General features: G+C 45.2%; 2 protein-coding genes across 2 annotated transcripts in view; one reads left to right on the forward strand and one right to left on the reverse strand.

The window, feature by feature from the left end:
• LOC137429760 (uncharacterized) overlaps positions 1-11,159 on the reverse strand; it is a 32,782-nt gene extending 21,623 nt beyond the window's left edge. The window contains exons 1-2 of the mRNA XM_068119985.2: positions 11,139-11,159; positions 4,016-4,478 (exon numbers count right to left, since the gene is read on the reverse strand). Of these exons, the coding sequence (XP_067976086.1) occupies positions 4,016-4,475 (460 nt within the window). The 5' untranslated portion in view covers positions 4,476-4,478; positions 11,139-11,159. The remainder of the gene's footprint in view (positions 1-4,015; positions 4,479-11,138) is intronic.
• LOC144892358 (uncharacterized) overlaps positions 1-15,201 on the forward strand; it is a 65,804-nt gene extending 50,603 nt beyond the window's left edge. The window contains exon 2 of the mRNA XM_078778542.1: positions 14,812-15,201. Within this exon, the coding sequence (XP_078634668.1) occupies positions 14,825-15,130 (306 nt within the window). The 5' untranslated portion in view covers positions 14,812-14,824 and the 3' untranslated portion in view covers positions 15,131-15,201. The remainder of the gene's footprint in view (positions 1-14,811) is intronic.
• Positions 15,202-16,989: the final 1,788 nt, after the last annotated feature.

The raw sequence follows: 16,989 nt of genomic DNA on the forward strand, positions 1-16,989 counted from the left end.
TGGTTGATTTGGGTCCTTGGGGACTTTTGTGTCATCAAGGACTTTTTGGTTCCTTGGGGAATTTTTGGTCGTGGTGGACTTTTGGGTGATCTGGGTATTTTGTGTCATCAAGGACTTTTGGATCATCTGGGTGTTTTGGGTCCTCGAGGGTCTTTTGGATCCTCGGGGACTTTTGGGTGATTTGGGTCCTTGGGGACTTTTGGGTCATCTTGGTCTTAAAGGTCATCTGTGTTAAAGGGTCTTCCAAGGTCTAAGGGGTCTCAGCAGTCTAAAGGGTTAAAAGGTACATTTGAATAGTACTTAATTAATTGACGTCAAAAAGTATGACACACGCACGCACACCTCCATTTATAGTAGATTCAATTCCCGTGGATTCCTTGTTCAGGCTGTTTATACGACGCCATCTATGATGCGCTGATGTAACGAATCTGGCGCCGAGAAACTGTGACTTGAGATGGTTATTGATCACGCTGTTTGCTTTTGCCTTGACCCACGACTGGAGGGATGGTGATCACGTGTCCCATGTGCGGTGTACAAGCACTGGTACCTCGCTATTATTTTATTTTTTTATAAAGGTAACAATGAAAAACAAGGCATTTCCTGAGACATGATATTTCTGCTGATATTATTTTATGCCACGTAACATTATCACGTATAACGCCGGCACGGAGGCAAATGTGTCTAGCGGCTCCGCCCCCATCAAGCTGATTGACAGTCATCGCGACGCCGAGCCCAGTCCTAACTTTTACATAGGAATGTCGTTTTCCGGACTTTTCAGAGAATCCTTTCAAGCTACGAGAATTATGATACCAAAGGATGTTGCAGGAAGTAAAACTCTATCGAATGGTAGCAGAATCATTGTCATTGATAGAGGCATCTCGGAAATATGCGGTCTGAAGAAGATTATTATTATTATTATTATTATTATTATTATGAACAAGAAGATGAAATCCCGGGTTTGAGCGATCTCGTTTTTTCGCTTTATTTTGCTTTTGCCTTGGTCTGGAGAACTGAAAAGGGATCCCTACCTCGACAATCAACTGAACACACCAGGTAGGCTCTCATATGTAGCCGAAGCGAGTTTTTAAAGAAGATAAACCAACTTTAGTTTTGCATGTACCAGATTGGACCGACGTTTTTTTCCACGCCATCCCTACATAGAGAGTACTACCGTACTCTCTGATTAGTGCAATTAGCTGTCTCCCTTTCCCCCATTGAAACTGGCACGGCATGCATTCACGGATTTTCATCGACATTCGCGAGATTTGCCTCGCCATTTCTGGGATTTTCATCGACCTTCGCGGATCATCATCATCGACATTCTCTGGATTTGCCTTACCATTTGTGGATTTTGCCTCGCCATTTGCGGTTTGGTCCTCTCTATTCACGGATTTTCACGACTCGGGAAACTATCCCCCCTTTTTCCATTGAAACAATGCCATGCTATTCGCAGTTTCGCAATTCACGGAATTTTCCAGGAACGTATCCCCCCGCGAATAGCGGGGTACCACGGTATTCTGATAACCCTCTCCTGACCAGTGCTTCTCCTCCACTTTATGTCTGACTTCTGTGGAAGGATCCTTCGTCTTCATGTTTGCCTTGTTGGTTGACAAAGTGTGTTGCACCTCAAATTGCATAGATAAGTGGGAGAGGTGAATTTTGAAGTTAAACCACTGATTACATCCACGTGAAACATATTACACTTATGTTGTAACCTTTCAAACAAATAATTTGCTCCTGAAGTGATTTAGGGTTAATTAGGCAAAGGGTTTGAATACTTATACAACTGAGAATCATATGATTATCTCTGTTAATCTAACTTATTTACATTTTATCTGCATTATCACTTTGGAGTAGTTTGTGAAGGATTTGATTTGAAAGAATCACGAAATAAGCTGATGGCATCAAAATGTGGAAATGTTGGAGCCAGCACGGAGACAAAAGGATATAGCTGCCATCTTAGTTTTCTGGTGGGCCTAAGACATTACGCCTCTCGGCCTCTGCTAATTATGCATTTATATACGGTTTGTTGCGTCAGATTTCCATTTTGTATGCAAAGCGGTTGATACAGAACGTATGGCTTGGCAAGCAATAGCAAGCTGCTTGCTAACACAACAAACCAAGAAAGCTGCTTGCTAATGGAACACACACAAGCTGCTTGCTAATGGAACACACACAACAAGCTGCTTGCTAATTGGGACATTTGTGAAGAATGTCATATATGACCATCTTCAGACATTTAAAACAACGCATTTGATGTGGAACTTCACGAATACTAAATGCAAAGCAATCTCATGTGAAAAAAAATAAAAATGAAACACGACACAGTGTTGCCCGCTCTGTTTGGTCCAACGAGAACAGTCAGAAGAGAGAAGAAAAAGAGAGACGGCCTTGTCCTCAGTGCCAAAACTCCACATACTGAGGACACTCATATTCTCAATATTTATATTATATTGAGAAGATGAGCGAATATACTGTCAATATAGAGCTAAAGATGTGATATACTGTCAATATACTGTCAATATACTGTCAATATAGAGCTAAAGAAAGATGCAATATACAGCCAATATACTGTCAATATGGAGCTAAAGATGTGATATACCTACTGCACATGCGCAGCAGTTATCGTGGTAATTAATTTCCATTATTGTTATCGCAATAGCGATCGATAGATTAATTATCGCCCAGCACTAGTGTGAACGGTTTAATATTCCACTGGTCAAGGTCATGCATAGAAACAATCAACATTCGCTATCATTGCAAATGGATGCAGGGATAGAAAGGCAACAACCATGATTCAAAGATGTAGGGATGGTTCCACATGATAGTTTATTGTGACCAGCCCAACCTTGCTTACATACCTTTTGGCATACCATCCCTACATCCTTCTTTTGGCATCCCCTACATCCGACATCCTTTTGCATTAAAAAAAAAATGTTTTTTTATTTGTTGGTTCTGTACTTTAAGACAATGTATTTACATGCTCGAGCATTTTATTTTGATTGCACAATGAAATATCTTGTCAATGTGTGAAAACACTTTCCATTAAATAGTAATACTATTAAATATAGTGGGCAGCAATAATATTCTACCATTGGCCACACCCACGTCGGTGTGACTGGCCCTCAGCCAATTGTGTCGCTATGGGCCCGCCCCCACCAAGCTGATTAACAGGTGTGGTCCTACCCACCCATCTTGGCCTTTCATTGCCCTACTTATAGCTATGCAGAAATGCTTACTTCGAGTAATCCTTTCAACTTGTGAAAAATTTGAGCAGTCATGGAATTTCCAGCTGTAAAATGCAGTAGATTTGTGTTTAAACCAAGTACTGAGCTCAAACCATTTTTGACGCTGTCTGAAAAGAAAAATAATCATAAGAAGAAGAATTACAAACAGGTTATTTTGAGTCTGTCAGTTCTGTAAATCAGCGATGCTGTCCAAAGGTTTCATGAACGCTGTTGGATGTGAAATCCTCCACAGACGACTGGTAGGTACTTTGTAGGTTTATTAATTTCTATCTTGGTTTTTGAGGATTTGTGTTGTATTAAACCTATGGAGTGCCGTACTATTCCTACATTAGAAGTCTACCGACTTCCTGATAAAGCAGGCAGCCAGATGCCATTAAGTTAACACATGGTTAGTGGTTGGCACCAGTTCAATCCTCCTTAAAGTTAGAAAATATATCTAAAGAGCACATTACTATATGCAATTCCAGTGAAAAGACTAAACAAAAAAAAAAATACCGATACATACACATACAACCAGACTCGGTGGCATAATGATTAGTCTGGGAGGTCGGTGGTTCAAACCCTAGCCTAGTCACACCAAAGACTGTAAAAAATAGTATCTGCTGCTTCCTTGCTTATTATTCAGCATTTAAAGGGATAGACTACAGACAAACAATGCTGGGAAGGCAATGGCAAAACACCCAGTACAACCCTCGTCAATAAACTGCTTCAACAGCACCAACGCTCTCTAAAGAGTATGGCAGATCAAAATCAAAACATATACATACCAGGTTCTGAGTTTTCAGTGCCTCCTGGTGGACAGAGGCTGTAGATATCTACGACCTGGATGCCAATGCCATCGTGAGGATCTTCCAGTAACCCGCCAATCTCTCTTTCTCTAGATGGAGGAATGGTTTGCAGAGAAACAAGTTTCTGGGCACAGCTTGTGAGTTCCCGACTCATCGTATTAAACATTGCATAAAGCACGTCCACAAGAGCAGAGTCTGCAGAGCAAAGAGTGCGTGGCTCCCAGCGCAATTCAATGAAGCTGCGAAGCTCGGCATACATTGCGAAGGGAAGTTTTTCTCTGGCCAGTGAGAAGAGCTCGTCTCTTACTGAAGCTGTCTCAGCACAGGCGCGAAGTGTCCTGTGGCTCTCAATACCCAGGACAGTTACCACTGCACGCGCTATTTCTGCTCTCAGGCCCTGAGCCTGCAGCCAGGTGGGAAATGTCCCCAGTTCAGCCATGACCTGTTAGGCACACTCAAACAATGATTTGGTCCATTTTGTTTCTGCAAAAATATGAACACTTAATTTGCAATTCAAATCGATTAAATTTATAAACTTCAATTCAACCCAAAATGCAAGATGTTTGAACAAAACAATTTGAGACACGAACCATCTCCTCAACCGTACCGTCAGCATAGACCTAAAACCAAAACACAAACTTGGCAACGTCACTTATCTGGATCAGTACATCCACAACAAACTGGTCCACAACTACAACCAGACACATCTCATCTCTAGTCTGGCACTCCTCCATTCCTCCAACGTTACTCTTTCAGACCCCTTAAAAATCAAATGCTATCGGACTTATTTGTCTCTATGTCAATGATGCCACTGCCAATTATTTAATTGTCTTTTTTTTTTTTTTTTTTTTTTTTTTTGTATACAAGTTCGAGGCTCGTGAAAGAGCGAACATTAATCACACAGAAAAACAAACCGACACATAAAACATATAACATAGGGAGCGGTAGACAAGATGGGGAGAGAGGGGGAAGGACACAAACACAACATTTGAGAGCAGGGACCGAGAGACATGGAGACATGGAGAGATCTGAGAGAGGGCGAGGGCTTTGGGGGGGGGGGGGGGGGCGTGGGAAGGGGGCAGTGGGAGAGGTATAAAACATATGGACCCTGCCAGGACTTACAGGAAAGAAGTTGGAATTTCAAACAAGGTGGATCTGGGGTGAATTAGCGGGGGTAGAAAAGATCAAGGTTTTGGATGGGGGAAGATAAGAGATGGTGGTGAACAGCTGTTTTAAAGACCTGGAGGGAGGAGTGGGATTGAAGGGAGTGAGGTAGTTTGTTCCAGAGGCGGGAGAAAAGAGGAATGAAAGAGTGAAGGTGAGCGGAGAGCCGAGATTTCGGCAGTTTAACCATCAGAGGGTTGCTGGCAGATCTTGTGCGACCTGTAGGAATATTTGGGGGACAGAGCACAGAGAGAGCTGGGGGTGCAAGGCCGGAGAGGAGTCGGTAGAAGACAGAAAGACCACCTACCTGCCTGCGGTGAGTGAGTGAAAGGCCCTCAGAGATAGCTTCATCGCGGGAGATTCCAATAATTCTGAAAGCTTTGGTTTCAACAGCGTGAAGCCGAGCTAGGTGTGAGGCAGGAGCACCGGCCCATAGGGGAGAACAGTATTCCATTGAGCTGCGGATGAAAGCCTTGTATGTGGTGAGGAGCTCAGGTGTGCCGAGGAAGGACTTCGCACGACGGAGGATGCCCAGTCGGCGACTGGCTTTGGAGGCCAGCTTGGAAATGTGGTTTTCCCAAGAAAGATCATGGCAGATAGTGAGACCCAAAATCTTGAGCGACAGAACTTCTTGGAGAGGATTGTTGAGAAAGTAGATGGGAGGGTTGTCCAGTCGATCTTTTCGAAAAGACATAGTAAGAGTGTGAGATTTGTCAGGATTGAAAGACATGTTCCACTTGTTTGACCAGTCTGTGATTTTGTCCAGGTCTTCAGAGAGTGAGGAGGCAGCAGACTGCCGATCTGAGGGAAGAGGAATGGAGCGGCAGAGAGTGGAGTCATCAGCAAAGAGATAGAGAGGATTTTCGAGAGAGTCAGAGAGATCATTGATGAAGACCAGAAAAAGCACGGGGCCCAGAACACTGCCTTGGGGAACTCCAGCCTGAACAGGAAGAGGAGATGAGAGAAACCCATTCAGGGCCACACGTTGACGACGACTAGAGAGGAAGTCCGCCAGCCATGCATGGAGATTTCCATGGATACCAAAGGAGGAGAGTTTGGTGAGCAGAGCGGGGTGCCAGACCGTGTCGAAGGCACGTGATATGTCGAGGGAGACAGCTCTAATTTCCTGTTTGGCATTGAGGACCTCCATCCATTGTTGAGACAGTAGAAGCAGCATGTCCAGAGTAGAGTGACCTGGTCTGAAACCAAATTGATGATCAGAGATCAAGCCATTGGAGAAGAGGAAAGATTTCATATCAGAAGCAATGATGGATTCCATGACTTTGCTGATAATTGGGAGAAGGCTGATTGGTCTGTAGTTGCTAGGATCTGTTTTTGCACCTTTTTTGTGCAAAGCGGTGATGTTGGCTGATTTCCAAGCAGATGGCAGTTGACCTTGAGCAAAAGAGAGGGTGAAGAGAACAGAGAGAGGGTGAGATAGAGCAGCAGAGCAGGATTTTAGGACCCGTGGGCTGATGCCGTCGGGTCCAGTTGCAGAATCAGAGTCGAGGGTTGACAGAAACTTTTCCACCTTGTCAGGAGGAAAGGACACGGAGTCCAGGAGCAGCAGGGTACGACTGGGTATGGTGGGTACAGAGAGGGATGGGTTTGGGACACAAGATTTAGAGGCAAACACAGAGTTGAGGCATTCAGCTTTTTCACGTGCGGAGTCAGCTGTGTAGCCGTTTGAGGTAAGGGAGGGGATGGAGGGGGAACAAACACCAGAAACGGATTTGACCAGACGCCACCAGGATTTGGAAGAGGGAGACAGATAAGAGAGTTCGGTCTTGAGAACGGAGAGATATTCTTTCCTGGCTCTCCTGAGGGTGGACACACACTTGTTTCGGGCTTTGTGAAAGGAAATGAGATTTCCTTCCGTTGGATTTGCTTTCCAGGAGACGAAGGCAAGTTGTTTCTGGGCAACAGCCTCACCACAAGATTCCGTGTACCATGGACGGGAGGAAGGGTATGACAACTGAAGACGAGATGGGATAAATCTGTGCATGAGAGAGAGCAATTTACTTTGGAAGAATTCCCAGGATGAGTTGATGTCAGAGGTGGTAGAGATGGGAGACCAGTCCAGATGATTGATGGCTGCTTGAAGACCGTGCCAGTTGGCCTGAGTGAAATGCCAGACTCGTCGACGCTGAGCAGGCTCCCTGAGGATGGTCAGAGAGATGTCCACTTTAACAAGGACATGATCAGATGATCCGATCGGAGCAGAAGAAGAGCAGCAGACATTTTCAGGGAAGTTAGTCATAACCAAGTCCAGAAGAGAAGATGTTCCGTTGACTGAGATCCGGGTCGGGAAATTGACAGATTGTGTCAGTCCCAGTGAGTCGCAGAAGTCCTTTGCTGAGGAGCCATGGCTGGTGAGAGAGGTACCCACACCCAGCCAACTGGCATGATGACAGTTGAAATCACCACATATGAGGAAGAGAGAGTTGGGATGAGTAGATAGAAGTTGGTCCATATCATCAGACAGCGAGATGTAGATGGAGTCATCACTGTTTGGTGGACGGTACAACACACATATGAACAAGAGGTGGGAGCGAAGGGGAAGCCGTAGCCAGAGGTATTCCTGGGGGTGAGGTGGAGAGAGTGCAGTGCAGGGCGAGTGAGGAAGAGAGTTTTTGATAAAGATAGCAACCCCGCCTCCAGGACGAGGCTCAGGTCTATCATACCGGAGGAGGGAGTAGCCCGGGAGAGATACTATGGAATCAGAGACATCATAAAGGAGGAAAGTTTCTGTTAAGCAGATCACGTCTGGTTTGACAGAAGCAACCTGTATGGAGAGATCAGTTAAGTTTGAACGAAGGCCCCGGATGTTTGAGGTCCATACCGTTAATGAAGAGGAAGGGGGAGCATCAGATACAGAACAGGGGGGAGGAGGGGTAGGGTAAGATGTGGAAGAGGTGGAAGACGTAGGGAGAGCTGTTGAAGGTGTGTCAGAGATTTCAGAATAGCTCGGAGAAAGGGAAGGATGGGGCGGACAAAAGGTTTGATGGTGATTGGGTGAGCCACAATGAGGTGTTATTTGAGGAGGGGGAAGAGCGAGGCAGAAGGTTGGGGGAGATGGAGGTGAGAGTTTGAAGGGGGAAGAAGCGGGGAGGATGCTTTGAGGAGGGGGAGTGAGAGGGGGGAAATTGAGAAGCAATGAGGGTGGGGAGATTTGAAGGGGAGGGGTGAGGGGGGAGTTTGGGAGGGAAGGGACAAGGGGAGGGATTTGAAAGGGATGGGATATGGGGGAGATTTGGAGGGGAGGGGTGAGGCAGGAGTCTAGGAGGGGAGGGGCGAGGGGGCGTCTTGGCGGGGAGGGGTGAGGGGGTAGTTTAGGAGGGAGGGGGCAAGGGGGGAGATTTGAAAGGGATGGGTGATGGGGAAGATTTGGAGGGGAGGGGTGATGGGGAAGATTTGGAGGGGAGGGGTTATGGGGAAGATTTGGAGGGGAGGGGTGAGATTGGATTTTTGAAAGTGTACGATTTATGGGAAACGAACATTTATTGCAAAATGAGTTTCTTGTGACCTTCGAGTTAAAAATACGTTTAAGGACGCTGGATGGAGGATGGAGTGCAGGAGAGTTTAGGGAATGTAGAAAAAAGGCACTATAGGAGATGGATTTTTTTTTTGGGATGAATTGATTTGGTGAGCAAGTCGAAAGCAGCCTTTTAAAGAAGAAGAAGAAAAAGGTGTTATAAAATATGACGGAATACATAACTTGAGGGGAAAGTGTAAACATTGAAGGTTAATGAGTGAAAACTATCTGGGGAAATGGAAATGGGGGAGAAACACGTGGTCGAAGAACGAACGCACGAATAAGAATGAATAAACGAATGAGAACAGAGAAAGAAATGTTTTTTTTTTTTTTTTTTTTTTTTTTTTGAGTTGAGATTTACACAAGGAAGTAGGAGGCTATGGGTGAAAAGCCTGGGAATACAGAGAACGAAAGTTATTGGATCACAAACGACGGACCACTGAGAGAAAAACAAAGCCTCAAGGTTGTACAGTGCACACTGTACAAGGCCTTGCTCGCGACACGGCAAACAGACGATCAATTTATGAAAGATAAACACCGAGAAACAACCAAAGTTGCACACAATAACTTCACACACCGAAATATAAATACAGTTTCGACAAAATACAATTGTGAACAGACTTAACTTCGAAAAACGTGGAGACCGTGTGGAGCTTCGAAAATCCCTGCCGCCGTCTCCAAGATCTCGCGAGATCTCCATTGTCACTGACATTTGTCACATTGTCACTGTCACACTGTCACATTGACATTGTCACTCCATTGTCACTGACGAGATTTGTCACTGACAAATAGCTGGTGTTACTGTCTTCCACAGCCTTTTGTCTACAGTGATCCAAGGCTCATGGAAGAGCTTGTATTTTTATTTTTTTTTGTATACAGAGTCGAGGCTCGTGAAAGAGCTAACATTTATCAAACAAACAAATCAAACAAACAAGTAAACAAAGCACATAAAAGTGGGAGCGGTCGACAAGATGGGGAGAGAAGGGGAGGAAGCACACAAACACAACATTTGAGGGCAGGGACATCGGGAGATGTGTGGGAGGCAGAGGGCCTGGGGGGAGGCAGGATAGGTACAAAACGCAAGGACACCAAGGACTTCCAGGTAAGAAGACAAAAGTCACCTCAAAAAAGTGGATTTGGAGTGAAATTAGCAGGGGTAGAAAAGATCAAGGTTTTGGATTGGGGAAGATAAGAGATGGTGGTGAACAGCCGTTTTAAAGACCTGGAGGGAGGAGTGGGATTGAAGAGAGTGAGGGAGTTTGTTCCAGAGGCGGGAGAAAAGAGGAATGAAGGAGTGAAGGTGAGCAGAGAGTCTTGATTTTGGCAGTTTAACCATAAGAGGGTTGCAGGCAGATCTTGTGCGACCTGCAGGAATATTTGGGGGACAGAGCCCAGAGAGAGCTGGGGGAGCAAGGCCAGAGAGGAGTCGGTAGAAGACGGAAAGACCACCAACCTGCCTGCGGTGAGTAAGTGAAAGGCCCTCGGAGATAGCGTCATCGCGGGAGATTCCAATGATTCTGAACGCTTTGGTTTCAACAGCGTGAAGACGAGCTAGGTGTGAGGCAGGAGCACCAGCCCAGAGGGGAGAGCAGTATTCCATTGAGCTGCGGATGAAAGCCTTGTATGTGGTGAGGAGCTCAGGTGTGCCAAGGAAGGACTTCGCACGACGGAGGATGCCCAGTCGGCGACTGGCTTTGGAGGCCAGCTTGGAAATGTGGTTTTCCCAGGAAAGATCATGGCAGATAGTGAGACCCAAAAGCTTGAGTGACAGAACTTCTTGGAGAGGATTATTCAGAAAGTAGATGGGAGGGTTGTCCAATCGGTCTTTTCGGAGAGACATCGTAAGAGTGTGAGATTTGTCAGGATTGAAAGACATGTTCCACTTGTTTGCCCAGTCTGTGATTTTGTCCAGGTCTGCAGAGAGTGAGGAGGCTGCAGACTGCCGATCTGAGGGATGAGGAATGGAGCGGCAGAGAGTGGAGTCATCAGCAAAGAGATAGAGAGGATTTTCAAGAGAGTCAGAGTACCTGTACCTAGTACCAGCCTAGTACCTGTCTGTACCAGCCTTGAACGAATAGCCGAGACAGTTTTACTCCCGAGGCGACCAGCCGAATATACTGTATAGCGGTTATTTTTGGCGTGCGCGGGAGGGAAGAGATGCAAGGTATTTATCTCACGAAACACACGGGTTTATTCCAAAACCACAAACAAGTAAACGCGACAAGGAAATTCAACAAATACAATTGAATGAAAATTAATCAAGAAACAAATGAAGGCTGAGGTAAAACTAAATCCTATTTTGAGGGACCCTCCACACAGTCTCAAAAACACACAAGGGAAAGATAAAATGAACACGAGGGAAAGCCCTTCAGCCGGAATTTAACTTGGCGTCCCAACGAGTACCTTTTGGAGCTTGGCAGCTGTTGAAACTGGGGTAGCCACTCGCGCGGGAAACGCTCCAAAATTGCGGGGGTCGAACGCCGCGTGTTGAAGGCACTACAAGCGTGAGGCGAGCAGATTAGACAGCCTCCTTTTGATTCTCTACCATCAAGTGCAACGAGACATTCAGCTTCCAAGAGCCCAAAAGTCATCCAAAACCTCCTGCAAAACATGCCGACGCGGCAAAGAGCGCCTCACTTTGCAAAACGCACCCAGCACAGTCAGCAAACGATCGTCCACGATCAGAACAAAATGGCCCCTTCTCCGAGCAGGAACCAGCTGAAAGAGAGAGCCAGAGAGAGACGTGCTCTTCTTCCTCCTCTTCAGAGCCAATCACCAAACGTCCCTTCTAGTTCGCCCCACCCACAACCATTGGGATAATCATGTCCCTCAGGGGCATGGTCTGTTTCCTATGGTCCTTTAGAGGCGGGGCTTAGTCCAATTGGCAATGTTCTGGTTCTGGCAGCATGCAGTGGACAGTTGTTGTCGTTAAAAGGAGGTTTTTCATGGCCTTCCTTGCCAGCAAAACGTAAAGGGAAGATCACAGAGGGAATATCCCATACTGGGGAAAACTAACCTTAATCCTTAACTAGTTATCACTGCTTCACCCCTCGTGTGAAGACACATAAACAATCTTAAGCTACAGTCTCCCGACTCAAGTGCATCGAGGTTTCTCCTACGCGTTCACGGTCCATGCTCTTATTATACAGTCCGACCTTTACTATGGGGTTCCTTAATCTGCCCCCATAAACGTAACAGTATGTGTAATTATACATGAGATGGAAAGAAATTAGAAAACCAAAGGACATTTAAAAGCAAAGTATTTAGTCCATGAGCTAGAGGGGCCCACCTAGCACCTCCCCCCCCCCCCCCCCCCCCCACTAATCAACAAAACTATATTTTTTTGAAACTTTTAAATGTACTGTTTGAGAAATTATATGTTAACATGCGATAAATTGGGACTCAGTGTGAATTTTGAGAGACTGAAAGTTGCTATTTCCTCTGTTTATGATGGTATATTGGTTATACTGTTATGTATATATATTGTTATATTGTTATGATGGTATATTGGTTATATTGGATGTTATGATGGTTATACACGATGGTATACGTAAGCAGAAGATTTTGTTTTTTAATCCAACCAAAGATGGCTGACTGGCGGCCTTTATCTACAGTGCATTCAGAAAGTATTCAGACCCCTTCACTTTTTTCACATTTTGTTATATTGCAGCCTCATGCTCAAATCGTTTAAATTCATTTTTTCCCTCAATCTACACTCAATACCCCATAATGACAAAGAGAAAACAGGATTTTAGAAAGTTTTGCAAATTTATTTTAAAAAAACAACTGAAATATCACTTTGGCATAAATATTCATAACCTTTGCTATGACACTTGAAATTTAGCTCAGGTGCCTCCCATTTCTCTTGATCATCTTTGAGATGTTTCTACACCTTGATTGGAGTCCACCTGTGGTAAATTCAATTGATTGGACATGATTTGGAAAGGCACACACCTGTCTATATAAGGTCTCACAGCTGACAATGCATATCAGAGCAAAAACCAAGCCATGAGGTCGAAGGAACTGCCTGCAGAGCTCAGAGACAGGATTGTGTGAGGCACAGATCTGGAGAAGCCGACAAAATAATTTCTGCTGCATTGAGGGTTCCCAAGAGCACAGTGGCCTCCATAATTCTTAAATGGAAGAACTTTGGAACAACCAGAACTCTTCCTAGAGCTGGCCGCCCGACCAAACTGAGCAATTGGGGGAGAAGGGCCTTGGTAAGAGAGGTGACCAAGAACCCGATGGTCACTGGCTGAGCTCCAGAGATCCTGTGTGGAGATGGGAGAAAATTCCAGAAGGACAACCATCACTGCAACACTCCACCGATTTGGGCTTTATGGTAGAGTGGCCAGACGGAAGCCTCTCCTCAGTGAAAGACACATGAAAGCCCACAGAATCTTGTTTCTCACAGTCCGAGAGTCCCTTAGGTGTTTTTTTGCAAACTCCAAGTGGGCCCCTCTAGCTCATGGACTAATTATGTTCTATCCCATCCATCTCATCTTAGACTAATCCTTCCATCCATTGCTCCATTCCACCAAATCAGTTCTCTTCAGCCACATTCTCATCACCCTTTCCAAACTGACCACACAACAACACACAACATGCATTTTAAGGCCATGTTCCCTGCTAGAGCGGGGGTTAGCCTGCTAGAGCGAGGGTTAGCCTGCTAGAGCGGGGGTTAGCCTTTCCAAACTGACCCAAACCTGCTATTTACAATCCTTTTAATCCATCTTTACTCCCATTTCGGCAATTGCTTTCCATTTTCCACCTGAAAAGCCCCATTCCTTCAATTAGTTGGTTCAGCTATCTCCACCAGCCCAACCCCATTTTCTTATAATTGATGCCTTTTATTTTTAATTGCTCAGCCTGACCTCTCTTTTCCAACAGCCCCAGTAATATTTTTGTTTTATACCGTCCCTGTAGCAATGTCCACCAATGAAATACACGAAGCCTTGTCATTCAGTTTAAAAAAAACAAACTGTAACCAAGTGTGGCTCAGAATTTATATCGACACGATTAACAACAACTACAAAAACAATCTATAGATATGGCTGAATTTCCACAAGTCTAAAGTGGAACACCTCGCACATGATAGAACCATAGATCTAGTTGTCAAACCCAAGCTCTGTGAGTGCTGGCAACCAAACTCAAAAAAAAGCTAACAACCCAGCTGACAACAAAAAAGCTGGCAATAAATTAATTCCCCCTTCCCAACTCCCCCCCCCCCCCCCCAAAAAAAATAAACGAAAACAATAATCAACACAAACAATTCGAGATCAATTTTTATCAATCACTCTCCCAAGCTTGGATGACGTGCATGTATCACTTTGTACCATTGTCTATCATACTCATGCACCTGAAAGAGCCTGCTCACTTTCTAAGTTATATTTCTTTTGTTTTTCGAAGGCTGTAGTTCAAAGGCTCAAAGAAGAGCTCATTCGCAAATCACATGCAGGATAAAGACATCAGTAGACATCAGCATACATTTACATGGATGGCAAGGAAATTAGTAGACAATGGACAAACGTATGGGATTGAGGATTTCAACATAGGTTTACATGCCATGTGGCACTGAAGGATCAATGCATTTGGACTCTTGAAAATGCAGCCTAAATCTTGTATGTTTTTTTGGAACTTGACATCTACATCAATTAACGGAAAGCCCTTCAGAGAGAGGCCCTTCAGAGAGTTCAGAGAGTTCAGAGAGTTTCCACAATGGTACAACATTTTAGTCGCTAAGGAAATAACAGGAACCAATACAAATTCTGAATTCTCCAACTTAGAATTTGCACAGACATCTCTGTGAATATGAAGAAACATCAGGGCAAGGAATGCGTACAAGAACATTAATGTGAGGAACGCACATCCTCAGTCAGCGCCATTTTGACTGATCCATGGGTTCAATGATAATCTATATACAGGGTGCCCCAACACCTTGCCTCCCCCCTCCCTGCCCAGCTTTACTGGGTCGCCACTGTACAATGGTGGGCATATAGCGGGAAGGATCATTCATTTGACATCTCAAATACCAAATTTCATCATGATCTAATGAGCCTTTCTTGTTCTGTTGCAGATTTTGTGAAGTGATGTCGTGGTCGGGTGATTCCGAGAAGAAAAGGTGGATATGCCGCATCATGGCTATCGCGTTCCGAGTCGCCAGGGATCAGACGCCGGGAACCATATCCCGATCCTGGGTTGCCAAGTACCTGAACAGGTCTGAGGACTTCGTCAAACGCAATTGGAACCGTGATCCCTTCGATTGCGAGATGGACAGCCGGCCCGAACAGACAGCACAATGTTTGTCTCAGGAAAGCAGGGATATCATCATTGAGTCACTTGCCAGGGAGAAGAAAAGCATTCGAGGGCTCCAAAAGGAGATTGAACGGGTTTGAGGGAAGAAGAAGAAGAGCTTATCAAGTATCCACAGGTTCCTTCAGTCCATTGGCGCAGGCTTTTCACCAAATTCCAGCACCGAAGCTGACGGAGAAGAACGTCGAGGATCGAATGTGGTTTTGTGAGTTTTTGAGCGAGTGGACCTCTGATGATTTTCTTTTCCTGGCCCTTTCTGATGAATTTTTCATTTATGAGGCTCGACGTCCCAACTTCCAGAACGACAGAATTTGGGCTCTTCACAATCATGACATTCCACAAGAACTCAAGATTCGAGAGAAATCGAAGACAGCACGGTGCGTTGGCATCTTCTTGATGTTCACAGCGAAAAGGCTGATATGGGTCATCAAAGAGCAAAGACAATCATGGGACGGCAAATACCTCCGAGACGTTGTGCTGACCCGCCATGTTATTCCGTTCTTATGGAACCCAGAAAATGTCCTCGGCATCAAGGAGACCACGTTTCTGCACGACCGAGCCCCGTGCATGAGCGCACTGGCGACCCAGAATCTTCTGAAGGCGAACAAGGTCAATTTTTTCGGAAACGATGAGTGGCCGGGAGCATCGCCTGACCTCAACACCTGTGAACATTTGGGGGCGATTCTCAAGAACAGAGTTGAACAACGCCTCCAGAACACCAGGGAAGAGCTTCTCACTGCTTTGACTGACGTCCTCGAAGAAATGGAGTTCGATCGTGATTTGTTTGTGTCTCTCTTGGAATCCTACCCCGCGCGTTTGGAGGCAGTTCGGTCGGCGGGCGGTGGGCACACCAAATATTTAAGCAAAGCTTTGAAACTGTGCACATGAGATGTCGAATAATAAAGCTTTTTTCCCCTATTCGTGGTTTCTCCCTACCTCTCCTACGTTGTGCTGGGCAGGGGGGGGGGGGGGGCTAAGGTGTTGGGACACCCTGCGTATATATAAAAGAAAGTTTTTGTTTGTTTGTTTGTCTGCACGTGCTAATCTCCTGAACGGTGATGGGAGGAAACCTCTGAAACAAAAAACGTCGGGACGGGCCCCAGAAAGGTTATAGGCTAGGTGGCGAGGCCGGTCGATGCCGCCTCGGCCGGGCTGGGCCCATTTCGCAATTAAAAGCTGAGCTGAATTATAGTAGTCAATCTTCTATGGCCGTGGGTAAAAGCTGAATTATAGTAGTAAATTCATTCAAAAAGAACCCGGGCAACGCCGGGTGCTTTCAGCTAGTGATGAGATAAGTAAAGCACATGGAAACACAACACCATCCTGTGTATATTAATTGATATCCCAAGCTAACTCGTGCCATCACGACTTTGATGCTGGGCCAAACGTGTTAAATGCAATCGTAACTCATGACTGCCGCAGATGAGGCATAAACACCTAAAATGGCTGGTCAGCGTCAAGAGGTATGTTTATATAGCACAAGTGTACCACATAGCTGAACTAAAGTTTCACAAATCAAAGGTAACCATGTTATATAACAAAGGCAATAATCGTGATTTGTATCGTATTACCAATGTGCGGTTAGGGTGAACATGGTGAGTATGCTGCTGCAAATAGGTACGGCGGTATCCATCACTCAGGTCCAACATGTAGCCTGTGTTGAGGAAAAACTCCACATTTGTATAGCACGAGATAAAAACGGCTTTTCCCAGGTGTAGAGATGCCACACATCAGACAGAGCCTAGTTTGTTGTCTGTATCCACATCCTCAGATAAGTGTAACAGGAACAAGCACAAAATGTAACTGAATTGCACTTTTTGGGGGTTGATCAGAAACTAGAACCTGACTGTTTTTTATTGATCTCACTCCATAGGTATCTACATCATGAATAGAGTTATTACAAACAAGGAGAAAAAGATATAAAACGTCATAGCCCCCGTGG

The sequence above is a fragment of the Myxine glutinosa genome, chromosome 1 (genome assembly GCF_964187855.1).
Source record: "Myxine glutinosa chromosome 1, kmMyxGlut1.1, whole genome shotgun sequence".
Classification (NCBI taxonomy): domain Eukaryota; kingdom Metazoa; phylum Chordata; class Myxini; order Myxiniformes; family Myxinidae; genus Myxine; species Myxine glutinosa.